General features: G+C 41.9%; 2 protein-coding genes across 2 annotated transcripts in view; one reads left to right on the forward strand and one right to left on the reverse strand.

Annotated features, from left to right (window-relative positions):
* LOC135944903 (dual specificity tyrosine-phosphorylation-regulated kinase 2-like) overlaps nt 1–17020 on the reverse strand; it is a 35329-nt gene extending 18309 nt beyond the window's left edge. The window contains exons 1-2 of the mRNA XM_065492123.1: nt 16099–17020; nt 14646–15035 (exon numbers count right to left, since the gene is read on the reverse strand). Coding sequence (XP_065348195.1) covers nt 14646–15035; nt 16099–16746 — 1038 coding nt within the window. The 5' untranslated portion in view covers nt 16747–17020. The remainder of the gene's footprint in view (nt 1–14645; nt 15036–16098) is intronic.
* Nucleotides 17021–17568: 548 nt separating this feature from the next.
* Nucleotides 17569–19537, forward strand: LOC135944904 (zinc finger CCHC domain-containing protein 10-like). The gene is made up of 3 exons (XM_065492124.1): nt 17569–17766; nt 17826–17987; nt 18048–19537. Exons 1-3 carry the CDS (start codon nt 17711–17713, stop codon nt 18430–18432), a joined length of 603 nt encoding a protein of 200 aa, XP_065348196.1. The 5' UTR covers nt 17569–17710; the 3' UTR covers nt 18433–19537.
* Nucleotides 19538–25978: the final 6441 nt, after the last annotated feature.

The raw sequence follows: 25978 nt of genomic DNA on the forward strand, positions 1-25978 counted from the left end.
GATCGTTCTTTGCGGATTGTTTGGAGCGGCTGGCAACGGAATGGTAATAGGAGCGAGATTTATTACCATTTTGGTTGCGCCGACGCCACAATAAAATAACTAATATGTGCATTAAATCACGAGCGCGCCGTGTGGGATAAAGAATAATATTGTTGTTGCACGATGAAAAGTGAGAAAAGCTGTACCTTGGAGTAATGTGGCAGCGGATTCTTTGCCAATTCAGCCTTCACACGAGCAGGCATGACGGAAAATAAATACACAATGGCAGAGAGCGCACCACAATTCTCGGCTGCTTCCTTCAATTTGAATTTTAAATGCTGGCGGGCGCAATAACCGGCGCGTTGATGAAAATGGGCCTATTTTTCGTCTGATTTGTATCTGCGCTGCTGCTGATGGAGTCGGAATTTCGCAACGCTCGGCTCTGTCTTTTATATATTGTTGCAACTATGGAATAATAAAGTCGGTTGCAAACCTGTTCTCCGTCTTCCGTGACAAAAGGGTAAAAGAGTCTGGCTCAAAAGAGAGGCGCCGGATTTTAATTTCAGCCCTTTTGAACTTTGTCTGGCTCGTCGAGCGTCCCTGCCGACGAGAATAGTCTGCTCTTCAATTTTGAGACCACTCTGCAGCGCACACCTGCGCAATTTTTGCGAGAAGTTACACATTTTGTCAGCGTGAATGGCAGAAATTTCACCTTGCAATATACATACTAAAAAATTAGGCGCGACCTTCGGAAAATTAACCAATAAAAGAAACTGCCGTCGACCTTTGCCGTGAAGAAACAAAAAATAAACGTGTGCGTGCGCCAGCGACGGTCGCATTTCCCGCAAGATTCTAATCTTGGGGCCATTTTCCCAGCAGCATTTTCCACTCGCACACGCGAAACAGAATCGAATCTCGGGTTTAGGAGGAGTTGGTTGCTCGCTCGGCATCGCCAGGGCAGCCGGCTGGCTCACCTTGAGACCCGAGAGCAAGCACCTGACTCATAATAGTATCCAACTCAGTCAGTCAGATACACGTACCTAAAATATGTATGTATATATATGTATGTATACGTTCTTGTTAGTCAGTCTTGGATCGCTGGCCGACTCTTTTCTCGCTCTCACACGCGGCGACCGCGGCGGTGCCAGCCTCAACCAAAACAAAATCATTTTCGCTGCCCTATGACTAATCGCTTCACCCAAGGTCTAATTCAAATGCCCATTTTATTTCAACTAAAAACACTAAATTATTGATCAAGCTTTCTTACGGTTAAAAAATTGGTAATAAGATTTAATCGATCTCATTTTGAGATTTTTAATATCTAACAGTGAGACTACGAATTTTTGAACTCATTTTGAGACCTTTTTGAGTGCATGAGATCCGATTTTCCGTTCTCACGATGAGATTACGAATATTTGATCTCATTTTGACACCTTTTTGGAGAGCGTGAGATTCGATTTTTTTTATCTTGCGGTGAGACTACGTTTTTTAAACTCATTTTTAGACCTATTCGAGTGCATGAAATCCAATTTTCCGATCTCACGGTGAGACTAGGATTTTTGAAATCATTTTGAGATCTTTTTGAGTGCATAGGAACAGATTTTTCAATCTCATGGTAAAATTTATACTTACGAGTGCGTCATTATTTGAAAACGTCATCTTTTTTAAAATTTCGTCAGTAAATTACACTCCTATTTTCTACAGTCAATGTCAGACTGCTAGTTTATGATATTTTATAGAGGATACGGTGATGCCGGCAGCAGCGAAATCTCCGCCCTTTGCGTAGGCTGCGTGATTCCCATTGATTTTCGACGGCCACCGCTTTTCCTTTCTCTCTCTCCTACAAATATTCATAATGACACGGAGACGTCCATGGTTTGGGGCACGCAGCGGCGGACTGGCTCAATATATTCCATTATATAAAAGACGACCATTAGTTTGTGTGCAGCCCGCACACACGTAATAAGGAGCGTGCGTCCTAGGAGGAAATACCTCCAAACATCCTGTCCGGCGCACATGAGCGCATCTCGCCTCCGAGCGAACTCACACCTTTTCCCTTTTGGCGGCGGAAATATTTCCACCGAGCATGAACAGGATGAGCGAATTTTAATTTTATCTCCAAATTGATCTGGTCCAACGAGCAAAAGAGCCAAATACGTGAACCTTCTGAACTTTGTATGATACCGTTTTCCCTAACTAAGATTTGTAATTTTCCGGGAAGCCACGCCCCCATTTGAAAATTCTCGCTTCCAATCTGGAAAATTGCAAATTCACTCGGTTATTTTTGCACGTCGTTAGGAACCTGAAATTCAGGGTCATCAAGGCGATGATTTCCAGGCAAATTATTCGGCTTAATTTCGCAGGGTTTAACGACGTGGTTCGGTCCGTGGGCGTGCGAGCAGTGCTATAAATGACCGCACTGCACTCTCATATTTTTAATTTTCACTATCGTCGTGGCTTGCCCATATTTAGACGCACGGCACTCACTTACTCGGCATTCCTTCCGCCTTCTAACCCTTTCTGTCGCTCGCCAGCGAAATTTACAACGAAGCGAAACTCAATTGCACAATTTTCTTTTGCTAACATTTTTTCATTAAATTAAAAAAAATGTCAGCTTCGATACTGGGAAGTTGCAGTCGAAATTCCGTTCCAGGAAGACGAAATGAGCGAATCCCCGGGGGCTGTCGCCGCCCACGGTCGAGCTCGGGGCAAAATTATGCACGCAAGGTGAGCTGCTCGGCTTATTTCTCAATATAATCGGAAAATAATTTTAGAATGCAAACGCGGCGTTAATGAGAAAGGATTGTGCTCGTTTTTATTGTTATTGCGGCACTCTGCCTATTTACGGCTGCGATTTTTATTTCGCTTGGGACCTTCGCGCGCGCGCGTTGCATGAAATTGGACGCTTGATTAATCGTCAATGCTGAGAGACAGACGTCTCAATCCCGCAATTGACACCGGCAACGCCGGCTCAAGGCTGCATGCGGAGACCAGAGGCGATGCATTTTGAATGACGCGGGTCACTCTGTAATGAGTGGACAAAAGCTCAATTCTCAATTTGCATCGGCAAAAGTCAAATCGGGTCGTTGGCTCTCTCCTCAGTCTCCTCGCACTGCGCATGCATAATCGAATAGAGAAAAAACAACTGCTTCGAGTCTGATGATGATGAAGAGATTCGATCATTGCGTAACGTTTGATTTTATCGTATGTACGCAGTTTGCATTATGCCACTAGAAAGCGTATTATTTGGCCAGCAGGTTATGAAACCGTGCAGAAATTACTGTCCAGGGTTTGGGATTAACAAGAGTGAATTAAACTAACAAATTTTAAACTTGTGATGAATATCTCGATTTCAGAGCACCAATGTGGCGAAACACAAACACTCGCTTGCGACACAAACATAACGAAATGTTTACACTATGTTTCTTCTATTTATTGTTATTATTATAACAATGAAATTTTATTATAATAAAATTTCATTGTTGTTTGAGACTCATTTGTAAATGCGCGGATAGAAATGGAGAAGCTTTGATTTTTGTACCGCTGTGTAATACAAATAAAGGAAATTAAAATTAAATTGCTCAAAAAGTTTTAAAGGCTGAATATACACTAACCGAAGTAAATCGTAGAGAATTTTGAAATGGGGGCGTGGCCAAGAGGCGTTGAAAATAGCGAGAAAATTAATCAATTTGACCCTTTTCATAGAGAAATTGATGGAATTTCAAAACGGAGGAGTGGAATTTGTCCCAAAGCATGGGAAAAGTCGATTTTTTTTTTAGTTTATCACTTATATTTATTTTGAGCAAAGTTATTACCAAGACGAACTCGCGAGAAATTTGAAATGAGGGCGTGGTTCCTCAAGAAATTTTAAAACGTCTTCAAACTGATATTTTCAGCTAAAATGCTGATTTAATTGTCCAAAAAAATTATTTTTGGCCTAATTAACCCTTGAAATAGTCTTTCAATAGAGAATTTCCTGCGGAAGAGAAGAGAAACGACCAGTTTCGAGAATCCCCAAGCATTTTCCCCGATTTGGCGTGGGACAAAAAAGTCGGGTGTCGCGGTGGCGGCTGCGACTCGTCTTTCGCAGGTGCTTGCATGACTAATTGAAGGCTACATGGCCATAAAGAGAGGAAATCGGCCTGCGCTCCGTTTGAACTGCATGTGTTCGCAACACAGAGCGAGAGAAAAGTGTTTCAAGTGCACGCGGCGTAATTTTATTGCGCTCGGCAGGCAGGCACAGACGCACTCGGCGGCGACGAGCAGCCGGTTTTTAAACTCCACTGCCTCCGTTTTCCATGAACGGTATTACGTTTGAAGTGAGACAGTAAATTGGCGACTGCGTTTGACCGTAAAAAAATGAGAGGTGCTGACTGGCGGTAAACGCTCTAATTGTGTGTGCGTTGGTTGACAAAGCCGCGGAAACACGCAAACAAGCAGTTTATCGCGGCCCAATCGGTCCTTGGAGCGGAGGTCAAGTCGATTTTCACAAGTTCAAGACCAGATTAGTCCAGAAATATGCCTTATTTGCTTTTCGCGTTCGATTGACAGCAATAATAAATAAAGATGGTAATTGCGCCGTCTCGTGAGCTAATTTACTGTATTGTGTGCTCGCATTAAAGAGCAATTAAGATCTATCGCCGCCTACACGGTGCACAGGAAGAATTAATTCTGCTCACAAGAGAAAAACGTCACAGCCTCGGGCTGTCTTGGTCGCTCGAACGGCCAGGTTCAAGGTTGAGCCAGGTTAGGGACGTTGACGCTTTTTTCATCCGCACCGAATTGAACACTTTCCTTGAGGCGACGATAACAAGTGATAATGCGCGATTTCGTGTGTTTAATTTGGCCATCTCTCCGCGCGGCATTGACCCACATAGCGGCAGACGCGCGCTCTCTTCTGCAGCACAAAAAAAGTTATTACATTCATCAAGTCGTGTTGCGCGATAGGCGCTGTTTTGCACCAAATGTACATAGAAACAACCGCTCCTTTTACATTCTTCACTCCAATTCAAACGACACACGATAAAAAGGAGGCTAACACACGAAAAGAAACAACGGCACCGTGAGAAATTCGCAAATTAATTCTACAATTTTCACGAGCGGAAGTGGAACACAACTGAATGAATGCCCCCGGAATTTCAGCAAATGGGGTAAAACTTTGAACCTTTTCCTTTCACTTCGTAATCGGAGAGCTGCAGCTGTTCTCGAGATGCTGATCGTGAGATCGTCGTCATGTAGAGATAAATGCAAACCAAACAATCAGAATCAGTCAGAGCTGTACTGGAACAAGTTAAAAATTCCAATTCTTCTGGTCGAGCTCTATCCAACGGTGCATGCAAGTGCTGGAAATTTTGGTGAAAATTTGGAAAATAGACTGAAGCAAGGTCCTATTTTATTAGAACAAATTTTCCATCGATCCATTTCAAGCCTTGACAAAAGAATGAACAATGAAACCCCAAATTCACATGTTTGTGCGTTGCCAAACAAATTAACAATCAGTTCAATTGCTCTTTGAGTGTAGCAAGAATTGTACCGATTTTGCGGTTTCCTTCTCGAGAACACGAGGAAAGCCGGCCGAGATCGGGCATGGATGAATTAAAGGCCTGTAATTATGCCCCGAAACAATGGGCCTGCAGCAAAAGTATAGGCGCGCATTCAAACAGGTTTTCCTTTCCTCGTCTATGTTGATATAAAAGGTCTTGATTAGCTAGACGTGTACTCCTTCTTGGAAGCAAAAATCAAGCTCTCGACTTATTTGCGAATCTCCAAGGTCCGAGAAACAATATTGTTGATGCTTATCAGCCATTTGCGTATTGTTTTTTTCCTCCATTGACCACAGACAGCTTATCAAACGCTTCATTCAAAGTGTCGCGTGTGTTTTCTGTTTCTGACATCCAAACCAGCTTAAAACCGGGACGACCGGCCGCAAGCTCTTTGATAAGTGGATTATTTGTCAAGCTTTCCACTCTTCCTACTTTATTATACATTTTTTGGAATTTTCTAGACAAACAGATTTCGATTCCTCTCGTTGTGTTGAGGAAATGTTTCTAAAAATTGTCGTAATTTGACTAATGTTTGTAATTACGCGGACATAACTTTTCTCGTTTCCCTTTAATCCGAATTTTGACACGCACAAAACAAAACAAACTGCGACGCCTGTGCCTTTTAAATTTCCAACCCCGATCGGTTCATCCGCGAGCCAGCCAACCCTTTTGCTTTGGGTCTATGGGTCACGCTGCACTTATTACCCCCTAACTAGCAGCACTGGGGGAGGGAGGAGCCGATTTTCGACCCCCTCGGCTGACGTCACCCGCGCTGCCGTCTCCTTTTCTCTCGTTTTATTTTTTTCACGTAGCTGGCTGGTGTGTAGTGAGTGTTTTTGTCTGCGACCGATTCGCCGTCGCAGCAGCAGCGGCAGCAACTCGGCGGAGAGGTGGCAACCCTGCGCCGGAATATCATCTGAAATGCTCGCTCACAGTCAGGGGGAGCCGCCCGAGCACTTTTTCAGTCTGTGCCGCAGCCGAGAGAGAGAGATCACCCACCAGCTGGCTGGCAAAGTGCATTCATTCATGCTCGACTTTTCGGAATCCGTTCCGTTTTGTTTGTGCTTTGCAGCACACAGGGGATTTTCCCTTTCGCTACATAAAACGGAGCCATGTGTGCCCAGCCCAACACTTGGATATTTTAATTTGTCTTTCAGGCATGTCAGTTCAGATGATTCTTATCATCTTCTAGTCGGTTAAATTGGAAAAAAATCAGGAATTTGGTTCAAGAATCTCTGGGAAAATTCAAATCTTTTATTTTTCCCGCGTCCCGCGTTTCTCATTTTGAGACCATTCTGAGTGCGTGAGACCCGATTTTCAATTCCCACGAGTTTAATTTTAAAGAACGGCTGTTTCACATAGGAAAATAAATGTTGAAACCGATAATTTCAGGCTCGAATGGACGGAATTTCAGTCGAGACACAATTCAATTCAAGACGATTAGATTTCTTGACGCAATTGCTCACGAGACAAAAATAAGATAACCAACCGCCTCTAAGTGGGCATGTTATTTTTGTATTAATTAGAAAGCATCCCTATGCATGCGTTGAGTGCAGCCACAGCCCCTGGTGCATAAAATAAAACACGACAAGAGAGTGAAATCTGTCTGCTTGAATTGTTATTCCAAGGCTACCGGGCTGCTCCTCCTCTTTTACATACACATATTAAAAAAGCTGCATTTGCGGAGAACTGAGAAATATTGTCTGAGGCAAAGAAGCGGCGGCGGCGGCGCTCTTTTATTAGGTCAGAGAGATTTTCAGCTGGTCGAACAGTCGACAGTCGCCCCTGAAATGCACATATGGCATTGCAAATGCTCGGATCAAAAGAATCAGCTGATTCCGAGTAAAAATTACATCGAATGCAAATCAGGTCAATCGGCAGCAACAACGAGCAGAATTGCATCTTCACGCCACGCGAGCGTGCATACATATCGTGTGAGGAAATCACTTCGCAAGACACAGTTTTCACTTAAATGGTCTTTTAACCGTGTGCTGACAGACATTTTTTCAGGCTTATGTTTATTCAGGCATGTCAGTAAGAGGTAAGAAAATTGATTTAAGATCAAAACTTGGATCTCAAACCCTCAACCGAACTCAATTTTCGGCCTCAACCAAAGAATATTTGTACGCACAAATAAATGTACTTAACTAAATTAAAAACAAAAATCAGACCAGCCATTCGCCCTAGAAAAGTGGAAAAAAAAATTTATTTAAAAAAAATAAGGTTTTCTCTATTCTACGGCGGTTGGCTTAACCGATTTTTGTTTTCAGCACGTCAAAAGAAAATATATTAAGTGAAGTAAAACACAGAAGCAGGATTTGAGTCGGAAATCGCAGCGCAAGTTCATAAAATTTGAAAGTATACGATGGCGCCATCTGTCGGCGGCCTACGCAACTGGTGAATTGACAGAATTATCAAGTTCTTATTTTTCATCTGCTCGCTGTGCAAGCAAATGAAAATTTGCAGAGGGCAGGAAGCAGCCGAGTCCGTACAAATGCCTTCCTGCCTAAATATTTGATACGCTGGCGAATTCCATTTTTGGGGCTGAATCCGGCCAGTCGGCGGGGTGCATTCAGCGGCGGCGGCGGCGGCAGTGGCGGCGGCACCACGGAGCGAGGATAGTGGCACACGACGCAGATCAATACTCGGGCGCTGCTTGCTTGCCCTGCTTCCACTTTGATGAGTGAAACTGCCGTCGCAGTTTTAAGGCCACCGCAAAGGCAGCCGGAGATCTCGCTCGTTCGGTGCATCCGAGCCGAGAGCTGCCTCCTCACCTGCTGCCGCGCGACATATTTATAATTTTATATAGTTCACTTTTGATTCAAATGCCGATCAGCCAGCATAGCCGCGAATGATCTGTTTTAAGGGGTCGTGACCCATTCAACAACGCCAATGCAGTGATTCTTGTTTCCGTTTCGGTCCCAATTATCGCGTTTTGGGCCTCTTCCAGCGACCTGACCTGGACGCTAATCGATGGGACTGCAGCTGATGGCGCTGCGATCGATTTTTCACAGTGGTGGAATTGTTAAACCGCCTTTAAATGGTCTAATCCAGCAGTGAATTTAACTCTTTTGAAATTATGTTCTTAAGAACATCTATTTTAAGCGTGAAAACCCAGTACATGAATTATTCTAGTATAAACGTTTATTTTTACGATTTTTTTTTTTGCTCTTTTTAACCCTGTCCGAGGACCGGAGGACCGGGAAGGGCGCGCACTGTACTAGCACGAATGCTGAAACCCGGGTCCCAATAACACCGCGAACGGATAGCATGGGCACACCAGGCCGCACAGGGACCCAGCCCACTCAAGGGCCAATTGCCTCCGCACCGAGGACTGCATTGAAACGCTAGACATTCGTCCCGTGAAGCCAAATCAAGCATGCTGGAAAGGTGCAAACCAGCAAGTAGCGAGTCGCCTCCCAGCCCGTTGAGCAATTTCAGCATTTCGAGTCACTAAACTAACCACTTTTTTGCCATCTCTGACATTGGGTAGCCAGTATTAGATCTCCGAACAGCTCAAATACCTCACATTGCTTTGACACTCCTGAGAGTGCCATAACAATGCGAGCCAAATTTTCCCGCGCTTCGCAATACCTCCTTTTTAAATTTCTTTGAGAACCACGCCCCTTTTTTCGAAGTTAAGTTATTTTTGCAACGATCTAAGTGCATTGATTCTGCAAAATCCTGGAAAATTGTCCATGAACTCATCCCTTAGGATTCCGTTGAAGCCAAAATTGGCCTGACAATGAGTAGCTGTAAATGTTTTAGAAAAGTGGCTGCAAAGTTAGCAAACGGAGATGACTGTCTCCTTACTTGAAATCTATTTTATTTCAGAACAGTTTCCCTGACGCCGTTGGGACAGATCTCGACGAGAAGAATTGAAATCTGCCAAGAAAATGTTCTCAAGCGCTGGAAATTTTGGAGAAAGTCCATCCAGCAATTGAAATTTTTTATTTTCAGCCTGTATCGGTCTACTTTAACTCATGGAAACTGATGATTTAATTAAGCTTAAGACAGCATTTAAAAATCGATTACTTTTGCAAATTCTCCTGAGAGTCCTGACTCCTGAGCCATCTTTTTTTTATTTTCTTCAATCTGGATTAGTTGGATCATTTGCCTTGCATCCGGGAATTAGTTTTAATGCGCAAACAAATTGAATACGTGCCGTGGCCTGGATAATTTCGATGCGCAACCACCAATTAGTCGGCGATCGCCATCGATTATGTTCCATTCGTTGTTTCTGCTCTCGGATTCTGCGGAAAGAAACAATGCGCGTTGTGCGAATCTAAAAATTTCGCATCGTAAACACGCTAAGGTCGCACGTTTGGCAGGCTTTTCGGCTAATTGTGGCCGCGCACAACAAACAAAAAGAGAACGAGAGCGCTCTAAATAAGAAGTGCCTCCAATCGACAACACAGCCACTTTTCTCGAGATCAGTTGGCGAAGTTGCGACACTCGGCTGGACACGACCATCCATTCCTTCGAGGATAAACCTGCAACTTTTACTTATTCTCGACAGTTATGCATGATGACATCATTTTCGGCGCCAATGATGCGTCAATTTCCTTCCTCCTGCTAATTTCACTGCATTTACCTTCAATTAAATCGCTAAAATCGATGTTCTCGCGCTTTTCGGTTTTTCTTTTTCCGAAGAACCACGCCCCCATTCCAAAACTCTTGCGAGTCGTTTGATATAATTAATTGTCAACGATTTTCTCGTGGAAATCGATTGTTCATCAGTTTTTTTTTTTTTATCAAAACCGTTTTCGATGCTGAAGCCGTTGCAATCTGTTATTTAGAGGACAGTTATTCAAATCAAGTGTGAAATGAATGTGGAAATGGGCAAACAAGATTTTTCTCACGATCAAAGGGCATTATTTGCGTCGGAGATTGCAGGCCAAATAAAATCAGGAGAGGTGCTGGAGCGGTATTGTTTCATTCACCTTTCGGCAGACCGCATCAGAGTAAGCGGCTCACGCCGCGCGCGTACGTCGATATTCGCGCGCGCTCTTTGTGTGTGTGCAAAAGCAAAATGTACCGTTCGTTGCTCTTTTCTTTTCTCTGGAAGCAACAAGATCAGATGCATAATTATTATTGGCGCCGATGCATCATCGAAACATTCCAGTAAGGCGCATGAATAAACGGATAAACTCGCGACATTAGTCACCGCCGGCTTTAAGTGTCTTAATGGGTTTCTGCCAAAAATTTGGGACACACTCATCATCTTGATACAGCATAGGGCCACCTTTTCTTATCAACTCCATTTTCAGGTGGGGTCGTTTTGCAATATTTCACTTTTCCTGCCCTTGTAATTCGGAAAAATCAATTTTTAGGGATTTTTTCTCTCGAGAAAGGAAATTTTTTGATCTGCTAGCTCGTCACGGCTGCAATATGAAAATTAATCACGCAGCTTTTCAGAACGGTTGCGTGACTGCTTGGGAATGGCCGGAAAAACGAGAGAAAAGTCGGTCACGTGACCCAAATGTAATCCCCGGGCTTTTAAATCATGCTAATAATGCGCGCAGATTGGGTAACATTATTTTCAGTCGTGCAGCTGCTTTTTCAACGCAAATAATGCGCGCTGGCTCGCTGCTGACCTTCCTTTGGCAGCCAAAGAGCGCAAACTTCGCGCTGCACTGGACACGTAACCAACTCTGTGCGCTCCAGCTTTTTCTAAATACAGCAACGCACTCGGCTTAAAATAAGTCGGTGTATGCATGGCTTTCGCGTCAATTGCAAAATCCGATGAATCAACACAGTGGGCCACAATTCACACGCAGTTGTGACACATTCAAAGATTTCTTTCGTCGTTTTCTCTTGACGAGCACCATAGTCCATAGAAGCGTAGAATCGGGAAAACCCCTATTTTTTTTAAGTAAAAAAATATTTCCCTATGTTTCTACTGCGAACGGCTGGACTGATTTTGGTTTTTAGTTTAGTTGAGTTCATTAGTTTGTATTCATAAAACATAAATAATTCTAGAATCAGGATGCATACCAGCACGATTGAGTCTGAAATAATTAAAATCTTAAGAAATCACTTGGTCCATTCAAACACTACAGGATTCCGCAACTAGTAAATTCTATTTTTTTAAATTTAGCCACAAGAACGCTGGATATCAATCAGAGATAAAAGCGGCTCTCTCAGATTGGCTGCGTAGCGGTGCACCACAGTAGCCAGTCTTGTCGTTTAATTGCGCTGGCTGTCACTGTGGCGCTGCTGTCTAACTCTGCTTCAAAATGCTGGTTTTACGGAAATTATACCGATTTCAAGGACGTTTATTTATTTATATTAATTTGTATACACACAACGGTACAAAAAGTGAAGCTCCTTCATTCCTGCTGCCCGCATATTAACAAATTTAGTCACACAAAAAATTAATTATAATAACATAAATGGAAAGAATCGAATTTGAAGCTCAGGAATCGATTAACACGGTCAAAAGCTACTTTTTTCCTTCTTTTCACTTGAACACGGTAACACGGGAAGTCCAAGACCGCAGTAATTATCGCAAAATGCTTCCTTCTCTGCAAATCAACCTCATTTCTCATTGCACACTCACGATAAGAAGTCATGGGAAATTTGAACGCGACGTCATTTCGAAGAAAAAACTGGCATTTTTGCAATTTTTGTTATCAATTGAGCCGGAGAAAAAATTCGGCAGGCGGCGTTGAAGTTAAAGAGAACTGCCACTTCCCCTAGCGACAAGCGAAACGAGAAAAAGAAACTGGATCCCTATCCTGTCTAGAGACACAAGAGCAGAAGACGAGGCCGGGGGCGAAAATCGATAGCCCATTAAGCAAAGCAGACAATTTCGCGGCTAATTAGCCGACGGCACAACTATTTCCGCAATCATATTCATGATTTTTTATTTTTACCAAGGTTTTTCCGCACATAACTCCGAAAAGGTGACATTTCGCACCAAGTCAAAAATTTTGCAAAATTACGCTGTGTTAAAATTTATTGGTAAATCCAGTGGCTTTTGTACAAATTTTTATTAAAAATTAAGACAAAAAAGTAAAAAAAAAACATAATTTATGCAATGCAGGTTTTTGCAAAACCCAGTCTTAAACACTAAATTTCCTTTGAATTAAATTTATTTTTCAAATTTTTGGATGGAAGCTTCGAATATAATCCAAATTTCCCAGGCCGAGAAAGTGAAAATCGGGCGAGCCCTGAGGCGCGGAGCACGTGCTGGCCGGATTCATGCAAAATGAGTCGGTGATATTGATTGGCGGCGGAGCGAGAGGCGTGCACCGCACACCCGTACGGTACGAATCCACCCTTCCACCCTGGCTGGCGGTGGTGGCTGGCGCTGGCTGCACGTCGACCCCCTTTGCGATTTATCGATTGGCCCGGCGAGAGGCTCTGCAATGCACACGCCGCCCGACAACCGAGAACGCAACCTTGGCCGTCAACCTGGACCCAAATAGGGGCCGCACACGGCCCCCGGGGGCGGAGGGGCCACCTCCACCAGCCAGAGGCCAGAGGTGATGCGATCAAACAGGTGCTTGCGCGGAAAATCGAGCGGTTGCATGCCGGGCTTGCGCTTGCGGTCGACACACATGCTTCCCGGTGAATCAAAGCCGATTGATTTGTGCCGCGGCGGGGGTGGAATTTTCATTCAATGCAATTAAATGAGGTTTTAGGTAATTTGATGCATATTATTACATATTTTCTAGCGAAAACCACGGTAAATAGATCGTTATAGTTAAAAATCTCAACAGAACGTCGAATTTTGCAATTTTCCCGCGCTTTGTAACACGTGATACGCCTCCTTTTAAAGTTTTCTGGAAATCCATGCCTTTATTTCGAAATTTCCACGGTTTTTCAGCAAAAACTCCAATTTGCCAGCGAATAACGAAACGACGTGCCACGCCCCCTATTTAAAAATTACCGCCAATTTTACGATTTTCCCGCACTTAGTGCTACGTGCCCCGCCTCATTTTAATTTTTAAAGATAAAAAATATTTTAATCGATAAAGAAACACGCAGCCAATATATTTCAATGTTTTTGAGAAAAAAATATTAACACATCCAAGGTTTAGGTGTTTAGAAATATAATATGGAAAAAAATCATATTTTCATCGTGATAAACAATTGTTTGCACTGTCCGAAATAAAAATAAAAGATAAGAGGTCATCTTGTCTGGTAAATATTTACGTAACAAAAAAATTGACATTAATTTTTTTTCTCTTATCGATTGTTTATTTAAATTGTCATTATTATCACGCAGGCTCATTTTAAAGAAAAACATTGAATAAAACGGAGCAAAAGAAGAGAGAAGCTGAGAGTGCGAGCTGGAGCACCTCAGGTAGCAGATTAACAGCCGCATTGGGTTCTTTCGCCCTGTTTTGTATCTCTCCTCTCGCTCATTGTGATAGTTTTCTGGGTTCACACGAAGGGAGGCAGCTGCGGCGTTGCCAAATTTCCTTTTCTCACTCTCTTTCGCTCGACACCAGCGGCGAGCGAGCTGAGCGAGCAGCCAGCCAGCTCAAAAACACGAGAATAGTAGCTTGCGAATATTTATCTCGTCTAGACTGTGGCAAATTTTCCAAACAAACTGGATTTTAATCGATATTATCCTGCGGTTAAGCGCCTCCGAGCCGCTAAAATAAAGCTTAATTCAAATTCAGCGCTGTTAAGAGCAATATTTCTGCCGATAGATTCAATTCTATTTTGTATTCTCGTGAATACATACTAAATTTTTATAAATTTTTTATTTTAAGAAAGACCAAACCTAGCGGGAATTTCATGTGTCGAAAAGGGTGGAAAAAATCGAAAAAATCCCAGATTTGGAGAAAATAATTGCGGGAAATTTAAAAAAGAGGCGTGACTCCACGGCGATACATTATTAATTTTATTTCTGTGAGTTATGCCCCAATTTCAATATTCCCACGTGTTTTCTTTACCATTTTCGACAATTTCAAAATTATTAGAGAAAATCCGTCATTTTTCCGACTGTTAGCTCTTGGTAATACATAATTATTCGTTTTAAATGAAAGAAAAAAATAATTATTTAATTTAAAAACCGATTATTCTCCTCAAAATCGAAAATTGGCATTTTAAATTAATTTTTTCCATCTTGAAACCAACAAAATAAGGGGAAAAAGCTGTTCCTACCTTAATTCCACTTCGGCCTTGCTGTTTGAGCAACACGTTCTCGGGCTTCATGTCACAGTGGATGATTTTGTTGCGGTGCAGCGCGTCGAGACACTGCAGCAGCGAGTGGGCGAACTTGCGCACCAGCTGCAGACTAAAGCCTTGGAACTTGTTCTTCTTGATCAGTTCGTACAAGTTGATGGACAAGAGTTCAAAGGTGATGCACATGTGCGAGCGGAACGTGAAGTTGTCGTACATGTGGATGATGTTCATCGTGTTGTCTTTGTCCTGCTTGCGCAAATGCTCGAGGATGCGGATTTCCTCCTGCGCCTGCCGGTGGAAGCGCTTCTCGTTGCGCACCATCTTGAGCGCGACGTGCTGGTGCAGCTTGTGGTCGTACGCCTTCACCACCTGACGAAAAAACACAGTCAACGCTCAGGTCGAATTTCATTTTTAATCGGAAAATTGTTTCCTGCTTAAGGGAAAAAATTTATTTCGTTCGATTGGGAATAATTAGACTGCCCTTGACGAGACAAACGGATTCATGAGTGAAGAAATTCTCGGAAATTTTATTTAATTTTACTCTGAGCACATCTAAGGCTAAAAATTATAATATAAATTTAAAGGCACGTATTCATACAGCTAAGTAGGGGTAAACTTGTTTTCATTTTAATATTAAAAATATTTTAATAATTAAAAGAGTCCAATATAAAAAAAAATATTTATTTACGCAAAATGAAAACAAAATACTGTCGTTAAATTTTAAAAATTTACCATGATAAATTTTTATAAAATTTCCCATTAACTTGTATTAATATTTAAATATTTAGAGTGGCATCCAGCTGACGCTTAGTCCCTTAACAAAAAATCGGACATTTGTCGGAATTTAAAAATGACCATCAACCGACATTTTTGTCAACAAACCAAAAATCCCAACGACTGGACAAAATTTTGATTTTTAAATTAAATATGTGCAGTTTTTTAACTAGTAGGACAAATGTCACGAAAATAAAGGAAAAGTTGCATTTGAGCACTTTGACGTCTTTATCCCGTCAGAAATTCATTCCATAAATTCTATCCCAGTTAGAAGTGGAATTTTACCATAAAATCTTATTATTTCCATATTTAAAAAGTCTGGTCGAATTCTTGTCTGTTTGAAATGTGCTCTGGCGCAAAGAAAATTTTTTAAATTACAAAACAAGCGAGTCTCCAAGGCTTCGAAATGGATTTGAGAGGTCGAGAAAGGTGCCATTTTTTCTGACCAGCTGATCGGGCATTTACGCAAGAGTTAAAATGGCAAAAATTCTTACCATGAGATAGAAAATTGAGTCTCATCGAGACTGAAAATTGAGATCGGTTGAAATTAGAGCGCTACAATCTCAGCTGAGATCTCAATTTTTGCACACCTTTAAGAAACCTCAACTGAACTTTCGATCTGATGGTGAGATTTTTGTTACTTAGAGTGTAAGCCCACCTGTCCGAAGCTGCCCTTTCCAATGACCCTGAGGACCTCGTATCTGTAGGCGATGTGGTCGTGCGGGATGTGGATGTAGGAGCCCTGCTCGTTGTCGTATCCGCAGTTGTTGCCGGAGCCGATGATGCCGGGCCGCTTCTTGGCGTTGGCCCCGATGAAGTAGATCTGGGGGTAGTTGAAGATTTCGTGGTGCTCGTAGGGCGTCAGTTTGGCCAGATACAGCTTGGCCACCTGCTCCGGGGTGGCGACCATGGTCTTGGGCTTGGTGGCCGCCGCGGCCGCCGCGGCCAGGGCGGCCGCTTGCTGGTTGCTGCTGCCGTTGCTGCTGCTCGTGCTCGAGGTGCTCGAGGTCTTGACCAGCGGCGGACTGCTGTCCGCGCGGCCCATGTTCAGGTTGGGCAGCGAGGACGGCTCGACCGAGTTTCGCTCGCCGACGCCTCCGGGGTTGAGCCGCTCGACCAGGCCGGCGGCCGTCGAGGCCGTCTTGAGCAGGCCGTTGCTGTCGGCCGAGCCGAGGTGCGGCAGGTACGTCTGTCCGGTGGCCGACTCGGGGTGGTTGCCATTGATGTTGCTCAGCAGTGACCTGGTACGCGACAGCGGCATTACTGGTACCATCTGATGGGAGGTTAGAACGGCGGCGTTGCACATTGTCCCTTTTGATCCATCAGCTGAAACAAACGCTGCCTCCGCTGGCTGGCTCCCTGCTGCTGCAGCTCACCTTATCCGCTCGGGGTGCAGGCGGCCGGCATGGCGTCGTTATCTCATTCCGTCGGCAAGGGCCCGGATCTAATTGCTCCTCGCTCTCGCACTCTCGTTCGCACCAACCAAGGGCAGCCGACTAAAAACACTCGCACCAGCCGCCCAGCACCAGCAGCCTCGCTTGCCTTTGCTGCTTCGCTCACCTCCAAGCTGTTCTTTCACCTCCCCTTCCCCTCGAACGGATTCCGAGTGAGACGAGCGGCCGACCTCTGGCTTCCTCTTCCCGCCGTCTCGAGGCGCCACCAAATTAACTCACAAAATTCTTATTCGCAACGCCAGCAAATGCCAGCTGCGAATTAATATTTTGACGAAGCGAATTTTTTTATTTTTTCACAATGTATTTGGACGGAGTCAGGACGGAGTGGAAGGAACATCAATATTTTTATTCAAAAAAACACGCGAATCGCGTCTGGAGATCTGGTGTAAGCCACTTGCATATTCATTTGACAGATGGCAGCTCCGTTGAGGAAAATTGATATTCTGGCTACCAACCACCACCAACCAAACAAGGAGTGAAATTCGCAGGGAAGAATTTTGCTTTAACACTAACACAGAGTCTAAAATCACTCAGCATTTTCAAACTGCTTTACCCATTTATTCTGTATTAAAATTAAATTTCATCCCTTTCGCTTTATATTCCACGTAAAATTGTAATTTTTTGCAGCAGTGCTGGTCCTTCTCGGTTGGCTGCACTGACGTAATTCATTTTCCTGCGCATCGCGTGTTGTTTACATGGAAATTCACACGCAGTTTCACGTTTCTAGCTAAGATTTTCGTTGTTCTTTTTAATTGGAAAGAGATTTGAATCAAGCAGATCACTTATTTGCCGTTTGATTTGCTATAACGAGTGAAAATGATGCGAAACGGCTTCAAACTCGGCATGCTTCCCATGCGAAACATCACAGGGCGGTTAGTTAGTTTTTTAATTTTATTTATCCTTGCGTGCAATTTAATGTTGATTTTAACAGGCCCGTGTCAGACCCGTCGTGCCAGAAATGCTTGCAGAAGGGCCACTGGACGTACGAGTGCAAAAATAAGCGCAAAATTTTGGAACGGCCGTCGAGGACAATGCAGCTGAATAAACGGCTGAAGAATCCGGACACAATCGATAACACTGAGCAACTCACTGTGTGCGTGGTTTAATTGAGATTTAAATATAAATTTTACATTTTGATTATTTGAATTTTCAGGAGCGTGGTGAAGGCATTAAAGGAAGAACTGGATAAATCTTCCGATTCGAGCGATTCCGATTCGGACTCGTCAAGCTCATCGTCAAGCTCGTCTCTCAGCAGCGAATCCGATTCAAGCACCTTGTCAGACTCGTCGTCAACAGGTGGCCGAAAGAAAAAATCAAGAAAGGTGGTTAAAAAGAGCTCAGCAGTTGAGGAGCACCAAGCCTCTAGGTCGAGAAGTGTCGAAAAACCAAACTCTAAAAAGCAGGTCGTCAGGGAAAGGAGTTTGAGCAGCAGCAGTAGTGAGGGAGACACTGGAAGACTGAAGAGCACAATTTGTGTCCCTCAGCAGCAAAAGCAGCAAAGAGAGCGGCGTTCAAGTGACAGTTCTTTGAGTGAATGACTGTAAATGTGTAAAGGAAAGAGACTCCAATAATTCCAATCGGATTTGAAATTTCTTTATTTTTTATTGTTTATCAGGAGGATTAAACTAAACCATTTCAATTCAACTTTCTATTCAGGGTTGCATTTGCTTACCACCTGGTTTTTATCACTCAATGTTTGCCCATTTCTTACGCTATAAGTTAATTCTTCCATGTTTCCCCTGTGAAAATTTAAATTTTGCGGTTGGATTGGTCAGAATTTCCTCTTCTCTGTAGATTTTGTCTTTTAAATTGCCATTTTCTACCTCAATTTCTCCAGTTGAGGTCGTAAGCAAAATATTAGAAAATTATTGAAAACAGTTGCAAACAACATTGCCTGCAAGAAACTGGTTAAATTGAATTAAACGGTTTATACCAGTGCACTGAATTTGTTTTTATAAAATTCTGCTTTTTCGCAGCCCTGTAATATGTCACCACAACATAGATCAGGAGGTGGAATTCATCACCACAAAAATGAACATCAAAGTTCATTAATTTTTCTCACCAAAAATGGTTAATATCACTACTTTGGTTGGAATATATAAATAAATGTATTGCTGTCTGTGTTCAATGTAAGAAGTGCTGCGATTATTTCCCAATTTTTATGAAAAGACACTTTCTTTCGGATATATTGCACTTTTTTTGAAGTGAATTGAATTTACCTCAGAGAGATTTTGAATCAAATTCATTTTTACGATATATGAAATCCAGTAGGATAAATTGTCATCAAGTTGTTGGAAAGGGGTTTAAACTAAAATCGAGCCTGAAAAATAAAAAATATTTTTTATCCAACCCCCTTAAAGAGATTGTGTTTGCAAATTTGGAAGACTAAAGGTGTGAAATTAGGGCGCGCTCGATTTTTTTCTGCGCTTCTAACCGTCACAAGACAATCTGATAAGCAGAAATCCTGCGACTCGTCTGAACAACTAAAACTAAGAAAAATAAATTGGGCAATTGTCCCCCCGTGCTATCAAAATTTCAAATGTTTATTTCAGTCACTCCTAATCGCTCGTCATAACACGAAAAATTACTTTCAGCTGAAATATTTCAGACAAATTGTTATTAAAATAAAAACTAATGAACTGACTTCATTTGTAATTTTTTACGCCAATATTTGTACATGATTTTTTTGTAAAGTCTTCTCAGCATTTATTTTTTCTTCTATGTATTCCTGGAGTGAAGAATTCTTCAGATCATTATGAAAATTGTTAAATAAACCTCGCATAATTAAAATTTTCCGAACGCTATTAATTTTTGTCAGCCGCAGAAACAAATATTTCAGCAACAAAACTAAATGAATTTTTTAACAATTTAGAGGTTTAATTCCTTTAAACATATTGCAACGTATAAAAGATCCGTGGTATTCTTTTCAATTTTTTATTTAAATAAAAACATGGACTTCACTACAGAAACAAATCATTTAAAATAAATACAAAAAAGCGTCTTTTAACTTACCACATTTTTGTGGAACAAAAATATGTATATCAATTTAAGATTTATATGATCATGTGAAATTTAAAAAGTAAATAATCTTCAACGAAAAAATAACTCTAGACTACCTGAAAATTGAAAAAAATTTCCAATTTCACAATCGCTTCAGGTTTACGATTTTTTCAGAAATGTGTAACTTTTTAATGGATGGAGAGAAAACATTTAATTTGGTGTCTAAAACATTCATCACTTCATGCCCAACATTGTAGACTGCCTTCGTCAGTCCAAGGTCAAGGTCACAAAAATTTTTCTAAAAAGCGCATGTGTAAGGGTACAAACATTTTTTAATTTGAAATAGCCAAAATATGCTTTTTTTTAATGGAGAATAACATATTAAAAAAATTACATCCAAAGATTATTCCTGGTTTTAAAGCAAATTGCACCCTGATTTTTTGCACCCCTAAAATGAAACTAATTTGCAAATTCACCGACTTCAACGAAATTTGGTGTCGATGCGATGGAGCTTGACTAACTATTAGTTTTTCAGGGGGTTGAAAATACTCTATTCTCCACCTCCAGGGGATAGATTTTCATCAGAAATTAAATATTAGGCCGTTCTTGGTGCCGATGCCTAGGTTCTCGACCTCGTGGAACTCAATTCTGGTGTCAATTTTGCATGTGATCCTCAGTTTTGAACCTTTAGGATGAGGTCCGAGAATCATGCGCGCGTCATTATTGCGCTGAACCTTTCGTCAACTCGCTTCCATAAATAAAAAAAAAAGTAAAAAAGCGAGCGAGCGCGCAGAGTGTCATTTGAGGCGAGTTGGTTGTGCAAAGTCGGTCAGTTTCCCATTACCATCCGCGCGCACGTTTTCTATCTGATGTCGAAAATAAATTTGCCTCATTTATAATGAAATGAGTGGAAAATAAACACACGTGCGCGCAACACTTAATCCTCGAGTGGAAATTTCCGCCTGCTTCACATGCTGGAAAAACTCTATTAATAATGGGGCCATAGAAAGAGATGAGTGTCGTGTGACTTGCTTGCGACCGAGAGGAGAAATAAAAAATTACAACATTTCCGAGCAACCGAGCATCCAAACAAGAATTGGAGTGTGCGTTCACGGAAACGGAAAGAGCAGGACACACGCCGCGGCCCGAGGAAGGATATGTTTGTATTTTATCCCCCTTTTGCATTAACGCGCAGGTGCTGACGTTATCAGTGCATTTACTCGCGCGCCGAGAGCATGTCATTAGTTGTCTGTCATCTGCAGCTTGTAATTTAACAATGAAATCGATTTCGCATTTCGGCCCACGCATCCAACGCAATAAATAACCCCAATGCGCTGATGGGATACAAAATTAACATGCCGAAATTTATTTTATTCCTTTTAAAGATTTTTTTATTTTGAAATTCGATTTTCTGTAGAAACTTTTTTTCTTCCCAATTTAAAAAGGAGCAAAAAATGATCAAAATAATATTTTTTGTCACTGCGTGCGTGTCTTTTTTTTTAAATGGTTTATTATTTGTCTAGTAAAATATTGTCATTTTTAAAGATTTTTTTGTATCATTGAGAGTGCTCAGGGAACGCCCTAATGTGTCGTTCCTGACCTTCCAAAAGGTCAAATTGGATAATATATCCAATATAATATATTATATATTCTGAAAGCTCTTAACTTGGCGTCAGGGAAGCCCTTGAATTCATATTTGTAGCCACTTTAACGACGCCTGACGGGTACTGTGATGGTTCGATTTGCAAGATTTGCACACCGTTCGAATGGTCAACACAAGTCAAGAGCTTTCAGAATATGTCCAACATGACCCATTTTGAAAGCCACCAGGGAGCTCAAAAACGTTCCTGATCCTGAGTACCATGAATATGTCTTGAAGTTGCCCAAAAGGGTCGAGCTGCTCACTCTCTGAAAGCTCTCGACTTTGCCGTTCCAACGGTGTGCAAATCTTGAAAATTGAACCACTATATATAGCCACTGTATACAGAGCCCGTCAGGCGTCGTTAAAGTGGCTACTGATCAATCAAGGGCTATCCTGACGCCAGGGTTCGTATTCTTGCCTGTTCTGCTGGTAATTACTGACCTCAAGGGCTACGCTAAGCATGCTCTGAGCCCATTTCGATTTTCTCCAAAATTCGCCTGCTTAAAAATACCCTTTTTTAACCTATGCCCCTCTGTATTTTAAAAACCATAGAATTCACCTAATCCAGAAAATTTCCATGCATGTTACATACACTCGGGGCCAAAATTAGACGAACAGCAATTTTCTAAATTTTTAATCAAAATAACTTAAATTTGAAAAATACAAATTATTCCTCCCAATTGAATAAAATGTTAAGCGTTCAAGTTAGGCAATCGAAATATTATAAATTTTGTTTGAGAAATCGCGGCCTCACATTTTTCCGTCAAAGAGAGGACAGTGATTATTATTGTTTTCATGATGACAACGCTTCAAAGATAAAAGAGAGTTTGTGCTAAAATATAAAAATACACCTCGTATACTTGACGCTTTATGGTCATTCGTGGCGAAAATACATCTCATCCAAACAAGCGAGAGTTTCAGGTGACCAGTGATATTTTATTTAGCGTTAGTCGTCGGCCTTAATTAATTTTCCTCATCTGCGAACTCACGCTGGCAGCTTTTCCTTGTTGTTTGTTAAGGTTAAAAATAGCACAAGAAGGCAATTAATATCGTGCGGCACTCTCTGACGCTGATGAACAACGAGTGCAAATATAAATATGAATTTCGCGTGGCGTAATTGCGTCGCAATTTTAGAGGAAAATTGGACATCTCTAAAAAAAAGTGCGCAGAACAAAAAAGTGATGAAAATCCTGCAGCCCTTAATTTTGAATTTTCAAAACAAATCACAAAAGGTGACCTCAACCTTCGAACTGCGATTTTTTTGTGAATTGGAAACTCGTTCTGGATCGAAAACTAGGTTGGGCAGTGAAAATTTCAAACTCAACGCAGTCAAGAATTGCAGTTTAGAATTCGTTTTTCAGGGATTTTTGGATTATAAAAAAATAGGGAAACACCCCCATTCCCAAGCTTGAAGCCTGGGATTTCACCATTTATTGAAAATTATTTGTGAAACTTCTTGAAAACCCCGTATAAAAATAATCAGCCCTGCGTTTATAGCTCACGACTTTTTATATTTTTAAATTGTATTTCACGTTTTTTTCTTGCAATTGCAATTTTGATATCGTCTTGAGACCATTGCATCGAAAACTGTTGGGTGGAGTTTGGCAAGCGAGCCGTAGCCTCAGGGGGCTCGTAAGTCGGGGCGGACAGAGGGACGTCGGCGCGCGCGGTCTCTTAGACGTTTAGTTTATTTGCAAGCGTCGGTCGGTGGGTCGGTGGCTCAAGGCGGCGAAGCGACGTCTTTTCCCTCGCTCGGCGCTCTCAGCAAAAGGAGAGAATATTGCATTCAACAGGCCGACTCGCGTTTAGCACGGAGCGCTAATTAGGCAGGAGAGTGCGCTGTAAAGTTTCACAATTAACTAATTACAGGCGAAGGCAAGTCCGAAAATAAGCTGCAAAGTCGGCGGCGGCGTGCGTTGTTAATTAGTTGCACACGCGCCGGGTGTTGATTTTCCGGGAATAAGTGTGGGTGTTTACCGCAGGGTTCGCAGCATTTCCCTCGCTGCTGACAGTGACACCTTCAAAGAAAAGCAGCTTGTGAGCCGGAGCGAAAGGGAGACGCGCGCGCGCGCGCGTCTACTTATTCCTGTGCGTTTCGGCGTGAAATTCTCGTCGTCCGCTCGCCTGCCCGCCCGCCCGCCTGCCGCAAACACGTCCAACTTCTTGTTTTCACTCGATAATGGCCTTTTAGGTGAAAGCGCGGGGGACCAAGTTATGCCCCCTGATTTTTCATTGTGTGCAAACTATTGCCGAGGGTTGTGACAAACAGTCGCATTTTTCTCTATTTTCTATTGGTTACAATACACTATCGGGTATACAATTTATTAAAAAAAATCCGGTTCAATACAATAAATTCCATTGGTTTGTAAATATCAATTTTACTGTGTCGAATATTGCTTTGTGTACAGTAGTTGTAGCAACTACTATGTTTCTTTTTGAATGAATGTGACTGTATGATTGAATTTTTTTTTGCAATTGGATGTATGTAATTCGGTACAATTATTGTGATGAGTTATGTGCCTGCCAAAAGTCAAATAAATATACATATTATTATTATATATATGCAATTTTTTAAAATTTGCGACATTTTTTCCAAATATAACAAACAGATTTTCAATTTTTCGTAACTTAAATGGCAGTCAAGGGTAGAGGGGACGATCGACGTGACCACTCATGTCAGTCCGGACATATTGAATCTATAATGAAATTATTTCAAAAATATTAGTTTTTAAACGTTTCTGACGCATTTTGAGTGTCAATATAATCGTTTTTGCCATTTTATATTTCAATCACGATTTTGCGAAGCCCTCTTTAAAATTTTTCCCAAGTAACCGCGCCCCCAATTCAGTACTATTTCCACGTCCTTCGCCTAATGGTTTTTGGAAAACATCAACAATTCTTTTCCCAGGCTTTTATTAAGTTTGATGAAGAACCGTGTCACGCTTTCCTTTTTACTTTTCATGTGGGAACCACACCCCTATAATTCAAATTTCCCGCGAGTTCTCGATCAAAAACATTATTGAGTTTTAAGATTTTCCCGCGCTTTGTAATTTATCTGCCAAGCCTTCTTTATTTAATTTTCTGAGTAACTAGGCCCCCATTTTCAAATTACCGCTCGTTTTAAAAAAAAAATCGCTAAACTCCCTTCTATAATATATATTTTTCCGCCACCTTTTTCAATTTAACAAATAACCACGCCTCCTTTCAAAATTCCAGCAAGTTGCTCTTTTTAAAAACGTCGAATTCTGTTTTTCCCGCCATGTGCAACACGTGTTCATTTTTATTTTCATAAAACCACACCCCAATTACAAATTTCCCGTGGGTTTTCGATTCTCGATCAATAACATAGTATTTTATTCCATTTTTCAGAAAAAAATCGTCAATTTAACTTTTTCCTCCTTCCTTTTTTCAATTTAACGAAGAACCACGCCCCCTTCCTAAATTCTCTGTTGTTACAAACTCAATTCTGCTTTTCCCGCGGTTTTCGAATCATGCCACGCCTACTTTTTTAAATTTTCGTCGAGGAAAAACGCCACCATTTCGAATTTCCCGCGAGTTACACCCTCACTGATCCATTATATGCGTGAGTTCCGATTTTCATAACTTGAGGAAATCGATTAATTTTCGTTTTAAGTGAGTTTGCTCCCCTGAATTAAACCTTTTTGGAAAAAAGCAAATACGCATTTTTTCACAACCCTGGGCGATGGTTGCTCAATTATTTTGCAACTATGGCTCTTGTTCACGGATTGTAAATCCAGATGGACTGTTTGGCGATCGGGAACGACTTGCGTTTACTGTTAGTGCGCCATCAAATTATTAGGCAGTGAGTCGCACGTAACGATTTCTCTTCCTCACTTGTCAGCCGCCGAAAAGTTTATTCGTCCGTTGGAAAAGAGCTCAGCCATTACCTCGTCTCGGTGGTAATAAAAAATAATAAACCTGCGCGATTGCGTGAAACATTCAGAATGATTAATTGCGGCCGCGCGACGACTTGGATCCCTTTCGGAACTACTCTAATGGCAACAAATGATCCTGCCAAATGCCAAATTGACATCGGCAAAGAAACGAAACGAACGCGCGCAGAGTAAACAAATGATATATTTAATGCTCTCGTGCTCCCCCTAAAGTTCAAATTATATTTGGATCAGAGAAGGGTAATAAAGAAAACCGAAAACACGAAATGTTCCACTGGACTTCCGGATTCGAGGGCTGCACGCGCCACATGCCACGTTGGAATAGCTTATTTGTGCGGAGCCACTGAGGCGAGCGCAAAACTCGGTCCGACGACACTGCCAAATCGGCAAGTAGCAGGAAATTGCGTCGTTGTGCAGTTTGCACAGAAACTCCATGTTGGCACAAATTGCTCCCCAAAGTTTAATTGCACCTGCGAGGCATGCTTAAGAAAACACGCCGCCACCCAAGAAAATTCAACAGAATAAATT

The sequence above is a fragment of the Cloeon dipterum genome, chromosome X, assembly GCF_949628265.1.
Source record: "Cloeon dipterum chromosome X, ieCloDipt1.1, whole genome shotgun sequence".
NCBI lineage: Eukaryota > Metazoa > Arthropoda > Insecta > Ephemeroptera > Baetidae > Cloeon > Cloeon dipterum.